Raw genomic sequence first — 15,382 nt, 5'->3', positions numbered from 1 at the left:
TTATTGTTGATCGCTGAGATTTGTTTTAATTCTGGTTTACAGAATTTGAAATCGACATATTGGTTAGTGTAGTGGTGTAACAATATATCGAATTATCGATAGGTTGCGATTGTCAGTGCCTCGATAGCAATGCATCGATAGTTAATTCCACTATCGATAACTATCGCAATTGTTTGCTCAACTATCGACAGTTTCGCTAGTATACACAGTGAAATATGGTCTATGACCAACGCATGATTTCACTACCTAGTGATAATATTACAAGCAACTAAGTACAAACACAGATATACATACAAAACACAAACATGCGTACATACGCACACACTCTCACACAAACACACTCTCTCACACACACGCGCGCGCGCGCGCATGCATGTAGAACATATCTTATAATTAAAAGAAACCGCATTATACATCTCATTTAGAGTCATTTTGCCTATAGACTTAAAAACTCCAGATATTCGAATACTTGAAAATACTATTCGAATATTCCGAATAGTAAATCATTGAGCAAATATTCGAATATTCGGACCGAACACTACTATATCACTCTATGGTTACTCGGTTACTGCGAGTGTGCTCTGAATGTGCACGTAAAGCCCTATGACCTGACCTGGTTACTGCGGGAGTGGACTTTGGACGATTTTTGGTACGGCGTTTTGCTTATTATTATCATACGGAGTTTTGAGTTTTACTGATTAGATTCAAATTGAACACAGGGTGAAGAGAAAAGACAACAACAAAAAAAGAGGAAAAAAATCTAAAACTCATGTTAAGTTAAAAATTAACAATGAAGTCTAAAAGCAAACAAATGTCATGCACATAAAAGAGTAACATAAAGTTTAATATAATATATATATTTTGATGTCTACTAACACGACGAATGCATTAATTGTATTTATTTATGAAAATTTGGTTTTTTGAAAATTATTAGTTTAAAATAAATAACGAAATGTTGATTTTTATATTGTATTTCGAAGTAGATACTGCAGTAATAACAGAAATATCGTATTTATGACTAAATTTGATTATTATAAATATTGAAAGTGCTACGGAACTATTACGATGTGGATACGGAATTTTGTCGATTTAGAATGTAGAGTTATAGACTTTTTCGATGTTTGTCTCATGGTTATTATGTTTGTTTCAGAATGAGACAACAAGATGCAAATATATATAGATTATTGTATGAGCGGGAGTGGCATACACAATTTATGGAACGAGTTTCAGGGCGACCAACCTAATGGAAATATTTTCCCGGAATTTTCTGATATTTTCATGTTTAAACGCGCGAACGCCCATTTCAAAACAATAATTTAAAGCGTACGAAAACGTCATTGCAGTTTAAGACTCCCACCTACAAATTAGCAATAAAGTGACAAACATTTTTATGCGGCCTTGGTAATGGCACAAAACTAGGCAAAACGGAGCTCAGGTTGAAATGAGTGATAAATATATTTAATTCTAAGAAGGTAGAATGTAATAAGAATAAGTTGCTTAAAAAAACCAATTCGAATGAATTTGAAAAAAAAATCCGAATATTTGGCATCAATTTTTGGAAAATTCCGAAAAGTTGGTTGGCCTGGAGTTTGGGAATTATTTTATTCCTCGAGCGAGAACGAGGGTTATAAAACAATTCCCAAATGAGTTCCATAAGTTTTGTGTGTCACTCAGCCAGATATGTTTATTTATTTATTACCTACAAACTATAACAAAATGATTATAATTGCTACAGAATTGATGTTAATAAAATCCAGGTTATGAAAATGCTGATTTACACCACAGTAAAGAGTTCCTATCTATACTAAAAGGCAAACGTTATTGTGACATGGATTGTTTGGAGTAATAAATTTGTGAATGGATTTATGGATGTAAACCAGAGAAAATGTGCATGAAACAGCTCCAAGAAATGCAACCAAGCAGTTGTTGCAGCGATTGCATGCTTTGTGGAGAAACCTGTCCAGTGTGAAGCCTTCAGAAGTCCAGAAGTCAGAAAAACACCATTAGTGAACTGCTTGATGCAGTTTCGTCATGCCACGTCTCAGTGAAAATGACAGATGGCGAGTCATAGGGATGCTTGAATCTGGGACCTCGCAGTGTAACGTCGCACGTCAATTCAACGTCCACAGAAACACCATATAGCACTTATGGCAACGATATCAACAAAACAACCAGGTCAGGGACCGTCCCCGTAGCAGCCGACCACCCGTGACAAACTCTCACCAAGACACATGGATCCTAACCACGCATCTGCGAAACAGGCATTCCCAGGAACTTTCTCTAGCGTTTAGTGGCCTCAATGAGACGACTGTGCCAGGCCTGTATCAATGCTTAAGGTGGACATACTCGCTACTGACTGTGTGACCTTCGCTCTGGACCCCCTCTAGTGATGGGGCTTATTTGCATATGGCAGGTGCGCCCGTTTCATGGACTAATCCTCGTTGCCATACTTTTGGACATTTCTCTTTCAATATTATAAAGTTTCATACTCGGCAGTAAAAACTTATCATCAATTATTTTTGTCTTTTGTGTGTCACAATAACTTTTGCCTTTTAAAACATAAAACATAAAACATAAAAAAATAAAACATAAGTAGTACCTGGGTCACTTGAGCGTCAAGTGTACTCGTTGACCCCGGTTCACGTGGGGACGCTGACCTCTAGGGGGCATGGCCTAATGACGTCACTGCGTGGCTGACCTCTAAGCGCAGCGTCGGTGCTAATTAGGTTAATGAGTTTGACAGCTGTCAGCTGACCTCGGTGGCTTGAGTTAATGGCTATGGCAGCTGGGTGACCTTTAAGCGTGGGGACGCTACTTTAACGGAGGTTAATGACTTTGGCAGATGTCATCTGACCTGGGTGATTGGGTTTGCCAACTGTCATGGGTCCTTTGATGTATGGGAAACAGATGGTGCGGAAGTCGTTAATGACTATGAGATGTCAAGATAGCGTGGGGTTAATGGGTTTGACAGAGACCTTGACCTAGACAGAGACCTTGACCTTCATAGATACCTTGACAGAGACATTGACCTTGACAGAGACTGACTGACCTTGACAGACCTTGTCAAAGACCTTGACCTTGAAATATACCTTGACCTTGAAAGGGACCTTGCCAAACATTGATCTTGACTGAAATTGACCGTGACAGAAACATTGACATTGACAGAGACCTTGACATTGACAGAGACAGATACCTTGATACTGACAGAGACCTTGACCGTGACAGTGACACAGACATAGACCTTGACAGAGACATTGACCTTAACAGAGACTGAGACTTTGACCTTGCCACAGACCTAGACCTTGGCACAGATCTTGAACTTGACAGAACTTTACCTTGACCTTGACAGAGACATTGATAGACACCTTGGCAGAGACCTTGACCTTGACAGAGACCGAGACCTTTGACCGTGACAGAGACCTTGACAGACACCATGCCCTTGACAGACACCTTGACCGTGACAAAGACATTGACATATATTTTGACCTTGACAGAGACAGAGACCTTGACCTTGACCGATCCTGACCTTGACAGATACTGACCTTGACGTTGGTCAAGACCTTGACAGATACCTTGACTTTGACCTTGACCTTGGTTGAGACTGATACATTGGCCGAGACTTTGACCTTGACCGTGGCCAATACCTTGACTGTGACCTTGACCTTAACCAAAACCTTGAACTTAAAGAAATGCTTAAGCAAGGCTTTTGGACTGGTATGCATATTTAATTATATATAATGCACATTATTGCTTAAAATAAACATTTCTATATGTACTAGAGGATGGATCTGTAGAATTTCATCAACTTTATGTTTAGTTTCAAAAGTGTTATGCATGTAACCTAGTGTGGTGTAGTTATACGGTGTACCATATATTTTGACAGGGCGTTACGTGGGAAGTTGCCCCTGAGGCACCCTGTGATTGCCATTTATTGTTTGGATGTACGTTGTTGAACACTTGTTTATCATATGATAAACATTCTATGTTTACTTTCAGAATTGTGTATAGCTTTATTTTATGCTATGTACCATATAATATATGGATCGGGCGAAACGTGAGAAGTTGCCCCTGAGCCACCCTGTTTTTGTTATGTGTTGGTGGGATGGGCACTACTGAACACTTCTTTATCATATGAAAATCATAGTTTATTTTCAGAAGTTTGGGTGTAATCTCAATATTGAGGTGATCTTCGAATGTCAACGTTCATAATGTTGAGCCACCCTACATTTCCATAGAACATGTACTGGAGGATGGATATGTAGAATTTCATAAACGTTCTATTTTTAGTTCCAGAATTGTGTACATGTAAACGAGTGTGTTGTAGATATACTTTGTACGATATATTTTGAAGGGACGTTACATCGGAAGTTCCCCCTGAACCACCCTGTTTTTGTTATGTTTCGGTCGGATGAGCACTACCAAACACTTATTTGTCTTATTAAAATCATAATAAATCAAAATAACGGAACATCACGTTCATATAGCCTTGACCCACCCTACATTATTCACATTTCCATACATATAAATTTTACTATAGCATAGATCTGTAGAATTTCATAAACCTTCTATGTTTAGTTTTAGAACTGTATAAGTAAACGAATGTGGTGTAGTTTTACTGTGTACCATATATTTTGACAGGGCGTTACCTTGGAAGTTGCTCCTGGTCTAACCTGACCTGACCTGTTGTGAAGTGACTTGACTTGGCCAAGACTTTGGCCGAGGCCGAGACCTTCCTTGACCGTGGCCGAAACCTTGTCCGAGGCTTTGGCCTTGGTCGAGACATTGGTCATGACCGAGACCTTGGCCTTAACCGTGACCTTGGCCAAAAGCTTGACCTTGACCATGACCGAAACCTTGTCCGAGGCTTTGACCTTGACCTTGTCCGAGGTTTTGTCCTTGACCTTGGCCGAGACCATGACTGAGACTGTGACCTTGGCCAAGACTTTAGCCGAAACCTTGACCAAAACCGTGACCGAGACCTTGACCATGACCGAGACCGTGAGCGTGACCGTGACCTTAACCGAAATCTTGACCTTAAAGGAATAAGGCTTTTGGACTGGTATGCATATTCAACGATATATAATGTACATTATTGCTTAACATAAACAAGTATATTATTAAATGTGACAGCTATTATATATAACGGGCACAGCCATATTGTTCCAATCCAATGAATACGCCCTGTGGCGAGCTGGTGGTTACGTAATACTTAAAGCGTAACTTCAGGAATGACTCTTAGAATTAGAAATTCTACCTGGTTTTTGCGGGATGATAAAGTAGTCATGCATTGCACTGTTCTCTAATAATATACATCCCAGTAAGCCAGCAATAAGTATATATTATTTTTCAATACACCATTATCAAAGTGGCTACACAACAAGTCGAAATTATACTATGTTTAGTTCATGCATTAGCCTATGTACTGAAATGATACATGGGGTGTTTTCTTAGTTAATTGATCTATTCTGTTCGTGCCTCTACTTGTGATTCCTGATTGTCAGGTGTGTATTTGATTGGTAACTAGACAAGTCAATTAACTGACGCGGTCTAGACACAAAAATACATACCTGTATTATGTAATGTTACCCGTCTCCCCTAAAATGGCAATGGACATGGTTTATTACTGTAAATAGTTCTGTAAAACTACTGATTATGTAGACTTTCCCATCTAAAATCACAGAACTTATCAATTACGTAGTCCCACAGAAAAGAAAATTATCACTTGGGTATCGTGGGTTGTCGTTTTTGCTCCAACGTAGCATACCAATAGGCCTAATATTGTACATTCTTCGTTTAACAGAAAAAATACTATAACCCCATTTCGTTCTGTTAATGCAACTTGAAATATATTTAGCTAAATAGTTTATTATATATCACGTCATTTATGTTGTTTTACAAGTCAGGTTGATCACAGAGAAGCGCCTTGTCATAAATTACTGCTTTTGTTTACACTGCGCATACAGGAGTTGATCAGGAACTGACATCACTTCGCCCCAAGCTAGAGTAGCGGACGCCTCGAAAAGTAAAGAAAATAGCTGCCCCCAGTTAGCAGGAATAATCACGTTTTTTATTAACACTAAAATTACGTGTTTTTCATTTGTTAAAGTGTCAGTATGTGTTGGTGGTCCGGGTATGCATCTTTCCAACACATAAGGCTCATATTTTAGTTTACTCTCCCTTTAACCGAAACCTTAACCTTAACAGAAACCGTAAAGGAAGGGACAATTAGGCATTTGGTCTGGTATGCATATTCAACGATATATAATGCACATTATTGCTTAATATCAACAAGTATAATCGTATAGTTAATTAATAAAACTGTTAAATGTGACGGTTAGTATATAAAACTGGTGCAGCCATTTTGTACCATTCCAATGAATACGCCCTCTGGCAAGCCGGTGGTTACGTAATACTTAACGTGTCACGTCAGGAATTAGTCTTAGCACCGAAGAAACAAAATATACCTTAGTTTTGCGAATGCATCGCAATGTTCTGTAATAATATCCATCCCAGTAAGCCAGCAATAAATATATATTATTTTTCAATACAAAATAAACCATCTTTGTCAAAGTGTCGAAATAACTATTAAGTTTTGTCCCTACATTAAGTTTTCATTTTATGTCAGCTCAGGATAGGAATTTAAGTAGAAGGATGTATAGATTGTGACGAGCAAAATATTTAGGGACAGTTCGGGTCATGCTCCCCCCAAAATATATTTAAAATTAAACAAACAAAAATCGCTTTGAGCATGGAAGGTTCGACTCCCCTCCCCACCCCACCCCCCTTTGCCACCGCACACACGTTTGCTATTGTATGCAAACATTAATTATCTTTTTGAGTGGGATTTAAAAAAAAAATTAAATTATATATATTTTTTTTTTTTTGACAATCCTTTTTATAACTTTTGCAGAGAAATTGAATGTACACATTCGAGCGATTGTGGGATTGGTTCCATGAACCCAATACTTTATAAAGTTTTAGGATACAGCAGTAATGCAAGGCAAGGTACAAAATATTAAAATGAGTATGAAAGTTGTAAAACTGAGGGTTGCTAATACATGTATAAAAGCACTTTTTGCATATTCATAAAAAATACAGAACAATAGCATACCAGTTCATATATATAATTAAAACAGGTTGAACCGATTTTATTATATGGATCAGAAATTTGCGGTTATGAAAATTTACAAAGAATAGAAAACATTCATCAACGGATTTTGAAAGTAGAAAAAAAGTACTCTAAAAGTTTTATGGTATATGGAGAATTAGGAAGGTTCCCTTTAGAAATACAAGTAAAGTTACGAATGGTGTCATTTTGGAGTAAACTGGTTAAAGATGAAATAAACTTAGCAATATTTTATATAAATTAATGTTTTTTTTAAACAGTGGTGAAAGAAATCAATTTAAATGGTTGAAATTCATAAAAAGAATTTTCAATAACACGTGAATGGGGTACATCTATACCAATCAAAACAATTATTTCAAATCGTATAAACAAGAATTGAAACAAAACCTCTGTGATCAATTTATAGAACAGTGGTTTTCGGACATTACAAACTCTTCTAGGGATTAATTTTATACATTATTTAAAACAGAATTTTACTTCGAAAAAACCTATTTGTCGAGACTATTGTACCAAAATAGATGCTGGACAACTAAATTGCGTACGTCAAATTTAAGATTACCAGTCAAAACTGGTATATGGTTTAAAGTTCCTAGAGAAAATAGAATATGCAAACTTTGTAATACTGATATTGGAGATGAATACCATTATCTATTTAATTGTCAAAATGACAAGAAAATATATAAAACAATATTATAGAATTAATCCTAGCGTTTTTAAAATGAAGGGTATGCTGTCATTATGTGACGCACAATTATTAAAAAACCTAGCTATATTTATTAAAATATTATCTAGTCTTGTGAACTGATGTTTCTTTGCACATTTTAGCTATTTTGATTGCATATTTTGTGTTCTGTTAACTAAAGATACTTCTGTGTTAACGCCTGTTCTTGTCATATATGTTAAATATGTATTTGAATTGTCCTCTTGTAATGTGTCTGAATGTTATTTAATAAATCTTGACCAAAAAATATCTTATACACATTATTTACACAAGGGCAGATCCAAAGAAGGAATGCCTTGTTTTGAACAATTTATTTACCATTTTCATTGAAGTGACCCTTTCAGGGAATTCGTCCATGCGACCTTTTGCCTTTTGGCCCCTCTCTGAAATATTTTGGGTCCATCCTTGTTTATGTTGTATATACACCATTTGGTGTCCCACTTTGTGGTGAAGATGCTACTCTTTGCATTTGTGGAAGGTGTTAATTGAGAATCTGAGGAGTACAAACTTAGTACTGTGAAATACTCAAAATGGCATCCAAGACAGCTGCCAAAACACACAACTGGTAATATGTCTGCTATTTTATTACCTATGACAAAACTACTGATGTCTATGGTGATGTTTTAAGGATCAAGCAATACATTTTAAACTATTTCTGGCAAATTAAGGCGCTGCAACATGATTTAAATCGAAGATGGCAAGCATTATGGCAGCCAGAACAAGGTATTCCTGAAAAATTAAGGCATTGCAACATGATTTAAATCAAAGATGGCAAGCATTATGGCAGTCAGAACAAGGTATTCCTGGCAAATTAAGGCATTACAACATGATTTAAATCAAAGATGGCAAGCATTATGGCAGTCAGAACAAGGAATTAAGACATTACATTACATGATTTAAATCAAAGATGGCAAGCATTATGGCAGTCAGAACAAGGTATTCCTGGCAAATTAAGGCATTACATGATTTAAATCAAAGATGGCAAGCATTATGGCAGCCAGAACAAGTAAAGGAAAAGAATTTGATGCTAATGACCCAGTTCTATGGGACAAGGAATTAATTTATAACCTCTTGCTGATATATAGCATCATAACCATAACCATAACCATAAAAATGACCACTTAAAGTATAAAGTGGCTATATCATATATTCTACTTTACTCCCAAATAATAGTTTTTACTTCAAATACAGGGTTTTTAAGGGGCAAGTGATTCATATTGCTGCCAAATAGGTAAAATAATGGCCACATCTTACATTCTACTTTATCCCAAAACATAATTTTACTTCAAATACAGGTTTTTAAGGGGCAAGTGATTCATATTACTGCCAAATACATGTAGGCAACACGTTATAAAAAGTTGCAAGGGATCTTTTATATGCACTTTCCCATGGACAGGACAGTATACACTAAGACCATTGATATACCATCACGGGGCTCTAGTTTGTACAGGGGGAAAAACCCATGTCCACTGAGGTTCACTGACCCTGTGGCACATTGCAGATCAAGCATGTGCTATACTACAGAACTACATCCCACGCCCATCCTTTTGCATAATAATAAAGTACTAACAGTTTTATTTATTAATATCAACACTGTTTAAATTGCAGTACACCTTTATTATATGATTTTAATATGTTCTTTTATAAACAAAACAATAAACACAAAAGCTCATCTAAATAGTATATGTACTGGTAACTAAAATGAACAAACATAATACAAGATAATTATCATACACTACTCAAAACAAGATGCAAGATAATTATCATACGCTACTCAAAACAAGATGCAATACAATTATCGTATACTATTCTACTACTGAAAACAATACAAGGGTAAACAATTTAAAACATGCATGAATGAATGTTTACCGACACCCCAGCTCAAAGGAAAGTCTGATGTTGCATGTCAGACAGAGGTACATGTATATCATAAGAATGAAGTCAATACAGATTTTTTTTACAAAACAGTGTATGAGTTGTGGTAAATAATGAATGAATGTTTAAAATGTATGTGTTTTATTTAGTTTTTTCATAGCAGTGGCTTTAATATAAAAAACTAATTATTTTCTAATACAACCAGTCATATTATTTTGTATTCTAAGCATTTGACTGTAAAATGAATGCTGCAGTCACCAGTCCCATGGGGAACACCACTCACAATATCCTTTGGTAGCATAACTAGTGTTGTCGTTAAACAAAACAAACTTTAACATAACTACAGTGAAACCCCTCAAAAGTGGACACTCTCTCAGTAAACTGGAATTCTCTCAAAGCTGAACATTTTTCACGGTCTGTTTTCAAATATCAGTGCAGAACAGAACCCTCTAAACTGGATACCTCTTAAACCACACTTTTTATTTGATCCCATGGGTGTTTGGTTTACAGGGGTTTCACTGTACAGTACTGATTAGGTAATGTTTCATATTTAAGAAAGACTAAACTGAAACGTATATATACATATACAGTGAAACCTCTCAAGACCGGACCCTCTGTAAAGCAGAATTCCCTAAAAGCCAGACACACCAGTCTCTTTTTAAAATCCAGGACAGAACTGGACATTTGTCTTGGTCCCAAGGGCGTCTGGTTTAGAGGGGTTTCACTGTGTGTATATATATATAGCTAGCGACATCTTCAGGCAGGAATTTATGCAGGGGGATCTAGATTGTGGAGAGCAAAGTTTATAAGAGGGTCGAGTCATGAAAAAGAAAGAAAATTTGCTTGAGAAGGGAAGTTTCAATCCCCGAAACCCCTACCCTGCACATGTATCTTAAAAACCATGGATTATAAGGCAGACAGAGGCATTTATATAGCCTGTTTGCCGATCCACTTCATTTATTTGAATAAATATTGTTTAAACAACAAGAAGACAGCACCATGATTCCAAAACCTATTCCTAACAATAGCCTTGTTATATGTAAACAATGTGAAGTTGTGTTGACAGTCTAAAAAAAAAAATCATATTTGTCAAAAATTACAGCTATAATGTAAATTTAAAAATGTGGATACATATTCCAACTTATACTATTTGCCAGAAATTACACCTTCATGTATATTACAAATTCAAAAATAACATCTATGTGCAACATCTGTAAAACATATGCATTAAAGGGAAAAGGAATATTTCTGATACATTTAAAAAATATATAACATTTATCCACTTTTTTTTGTAAATGGAAAAATAAAACATTACAAAAGTATTATAAAATGTAATCTGAAAAACTGAGCACTTAAAATGTTCACACAATGGACTACTTGCTGTATGACACACGGTAATATCTAATGTATATGTTATATAAGATACTGTGAAATATTAAAAACTAAAAGTAAAATATTTTCATTAATAACTAATGATTAATGCTAATGATAAATAGCACACCCTAGAATATATGCAAGCACTTAAAAGGTAAATTTTTAAAGAAAAAATAATAAAGAAGGAAATGTTTTATTTAACGACGTACTCAACACATTTTATTTACAGTTATATGGCATCGCACATATAGGTAAGGACCACACATATATTGAGAGAGGAAACCCGCTGTCGCCAGTTCATGGCCTATTCTTTTCGATTAGTAGCAAGAGATCTTTTATATGCACCATTCCACAGACAGGACAGTACATACCACGGCCTTTGTTACACCAGTTGTGGAGCACTGGCTGGAATGAGAAATAGCACAATGGGTCCACTGATGGGGATTGATCCCAGAGTGACCGCGCATCAAGCTAACGCTTTACCACTGGGCTACATCCCGCCCCAACTAATGATTAATGCTGTAAAAGGATTACATTACCACACCCTAGAATATATGCAAGCACTTAAAAGGTAAATTTTTAAAGAAAAAATAATAAAACCAAAATGTGAAATGGATGTTAAAACTACTGTAAACCAGGAAAATAATGTGTGCATATTAATTACATAATATACTGACAACTTATCTCTTACTTTCTGCCTTTGTTATTAGTTCTAGTACATGCAACATATCACATTAAATTATAGCAGTACATGTATATTTAAAATTAACATTAATTTAATGTTAATTGTCAGGATGCAAAAGTAATATTAAATATTTTAGAACAAAAATAATTTTATTTAACTTATTAAAGTTAATAACCCTAGTTCCCAAAATTCATACATTGTTCTTTCATGAGTGGCACTATTCTGTTAGAAACAATATATACTGATCATCACATCAAAAACAAAATTGTAATCATGTTAAACTACGATCATCAGACATTGAAATAAGCAAGATGGCAAGATTATTTATTTTATAGAACAAAAAGAAGCAAAAAGTGTTGACCACATTGGTGTTGTAGTGGTTAAAGCCATTGGCACTTAAGGCTGGTAGGTACTGGGTTCACATCCCAGTAAGATGAAATATTGCCGGTGCATTATCCAGAAACAGTTTATTTTGCACAAGAATATATACCATGAGACCGCGTAGAGGTTGAGTGGTATGTTCTTTCGCAAAATAAACGAGTGCAGTAAATAGGAAATGAAAACAACACATGTGAAGTTCTGTATTTATTGCATACCTTCTTTTATGTTTTACACAAACGGTTTTTAATTTAACATCATAACAACACTTTGTTAAATTTATGATCAAAACTCCTTTCATGGATTTACTTAATGTTAAGAATCATACTCTGCGGCAGCCTTGTGTAATGTTTCAAATATGATCTGATGTCATTTGTAAATCATATATGAGGTCAGTAAATAAAAGGCGCTAATTGCAGTAAAAAGAAAAATAGAATTCCCCATTTAAAAATTCCGGTCCATATCGCACATATATGCGATACAAAATACCTTTATCACACGGTTTCAAGCTGTCTTTATCACTATAGTAATCCTGAGATTGACCATTTCCTTATTTTTACTGTTCAAGTTTGCTGCAACTTTGACGTCATATCTTAGGAAGATATAGTTGTAAACTAAAGTTGAAAAGTACACAGGCATGTGTTATTAAGAAAGTAATATTTCATAACGAGGGCACATGTCACATTTTAGTCTGCCCATCGTCACTCGCATTTATTCAGGGATGTATTAATTTCAGGATTTACAGTATTGGTATACTAATGCACCATTAGTAATGAAGTACACCCAAACGAACTACAGTCGAGTCACTGAAGTATCAGTATTGACATTATCTGCTTCAGGTAGCTGAGTATTTGAAGTATTAGTATTGAGATTATCTTCTTCAGGTTGTGGCATCATTGAAATAGTAAGGAGCTTATCTGCTTCAGGTTTTTCCTTTCCATTCTGACTAGCATGTGTCACAGTCTCATCCAAGATAGAGTCGTCTCCCTCTACATCATCAATGGTGTCTGGCAGTTTTTTCCCATGAGTCTCTGGCAGAAAGCAGATTAAGAATCCAGCAATAAGTGTCATCACTCCAAAGATGATAATTGGTACAGAAGATGAGGTTTTCCTACCCTAGAAATATATTACATGAATGAAAATACAGTAGAGCAACTCTATCTTAATATATACTTTGTTTTTGAACTAATAAATGAATATTTATGGATGTTTAAGAACTAAAAATATATTAACTATTGGCTGTCAAAGTTAAGTATGGGAAAAAAGGGTTGAGCCATTATTTTGGGGCACTTTATCAGTATTTGTTGCATTTCAAAAGAAGGTGGCTATGTCCATTCCCTCACATAACAAACAATTAAATCACAATATTTTATTATAAAAAGATAGCTGGTGCAAATGTCAGAATAATCTAGGACTTATTTAGTCAAGTTAGTGCTGGTTGTAGATTTATTTCAACAAGTCTGATTCCATGTCACTGTGATCACTTACAAAACGTTCTCTCATACATCCTTAAAGGGAGAGTAAACTCAAACATGAGCCTCATGTGTTGGAAAGATGCATACCTGGACCACCAACACATACTGACACTTTAAGAAATGAAAAACAAGTAATTTTAGAGTTAATAAAAAATTATTATTATTACTGCTAACTGGGGGCAGCCATTTTCTTTTGTTTTCATTGCGTCTGGTATTCTAGCTTGGGGCGAAGTGATGTCAGCTCTGACTAACTCCTGTATGCACAGTGTAAACAAAGGCAGTCATTTACGACAAAACACTTTGCTTTTATCAACCTGACTTGTAAAACAACATAAATAACTTGATAATATAATAAACTATTTAACTAAATATATTTCAATTTGCATTAATAGAACGAAATGGGGTTATAGTATTTTTCTCTTAAAAAATCCAAAGAAAAAATGCACATTATATGGCCTATTGGTAGGGTATGATGGAGCAAAAACAACCACTCATGATACCCAAGTGATAATTTTCTTTTTATTGGGACTATGTAGTTGGTCAGTTTTGTGATTTTAGTTCGGAAAGTCTACTTAATCAAGGGTTTTACAGAATTATTATAAAGCAGGACGGCTGATAATGTCCATAACGATTTTAGTAGTGACCGCACGGTTATCCCACAATACCCTGTGATCTTAATAAAACAGTCACATATTTCTTTTTATGTCTAGATACCTTGACTGGTGACCATCCAAAATATACACCTGCCAATAGCCTCTATTAGAAACATACTTATCTGCCCTTGGTTTTCATCACGCTAAGCAACCCCAATTAGCCACTAAATTATTTCCGGCGCATTACGCTCCAGTCGCTTGCAACAAAGGCCCTTTGTTACTACTGAATTGTGGAGTAGTTGTCGACTTGTTCTTAATTTATTTTTTGACGTTAATAAAGTTTTCTATTACTATTATTGTTTGTCAGATTGTATGCAATCTTCTTCTTTTACAGACCAAGAAAAATGGTTCATTGATGATCGACTCGTTAAAACGGCACCTTAATAAAGTTTTGATATTTGCAAGTAATATGCATGTGTTTGTGTATATGTCACTGTGTACGAATGGAAGTGTACATTAATTTTACTAAATGACTAGCTGCGATTTTCTGTACCGCTAGCTGCATTATTAAGTACGACCTATGCAGTAGTTAATAATGAAACTAACAATTCAGAAATTCACTTTTTCGCCTAACGATAAGGTTTCTACTGTCTGACTCGCAAACAAATCGGAACAGCGAGTCCAATGTCATTGTCAGACGGACATAGTGTAACGGACACAATTCCATGTGTAATTTAATAGTTACGATCGACTACCTGCAATTATTAATATCATGCACAACCATTAAGCATTCCATGATATATATATATTATATATATATATATATATATATATATTTATTCACTGGCGTAGGAAGCAGGGGGGGCAAGTGCCCCCCACTTTTCAGATATTTTGCTTTATAATAGTGTAAAAGTGTGTAAATATAAAAGTGTGGCCCCCTCCCCACACTTTTTTGCACCTTCCTGCACCACTAATATCTCTCTCTCTCTCTCTCTCTCTCTCTCTCTCTCTCTCTCTCTCTCTCTCTCTCTCTCTCTCTCTCTCTCTCTCTCTCTCTCTCTCTCTCTCTCTCTCTCTCTCTCTCTCTGTGTGTGTGTGTGTGCGCGTACATCCCCCCACATTGCCACCTTCATACGCCACTGGTATATATACATA

General features: G+C 35.6%; 1 protein-coding gene across 4 annotated transcripts in view; it reads right to left on the bottom strand.

The window, feature by feature from the left end:
* Positions 1-12,486: 12,486 nt before the first annotated feature.
* LOC121367844 (organic cation transporter protein-like) overlaps positions 12,487-15,382 on the bottom strand; it is a 52,154-nt gene continuing 49,258 nt past the window's right edge. For all 4 annotated transcript variants that reach the window (XM_041492261.1, XM_041492260.1, XM_041492262.1 and 1 more), the window contains exon 10: positions 12,487-13,275. In XM_041492261.1, coding sequence (XP_041348195.1) covers positions 12,952-13,275 — 324 coding nt within the window. In that variant the 3' untranslated portion in view covers positions 12,487-12,951. The remainder of the gene's footprint in view (positions 13,276-15,382) is intronic.

Source organism: Gigantopelta aegis, chromosome 3 (assembly GCF_016097555.1).
Source record: "Gigantopelta aegis isolate Gae_Host chromosome 3, Gae_host_genome, whole genome shotgun sequence".
In the NCBI taxonomy this organism is placed as follows: domain Eukaryota; kingdom Metazoa; phylum Mollusca; class Gastropoda; order Neomphalida; family Peltospiridae; genus Gigantopelta; species Gigantopelta aegis.
This window is presented reverse-complemented; position numbering and strand designations above follow the sequence as displayed.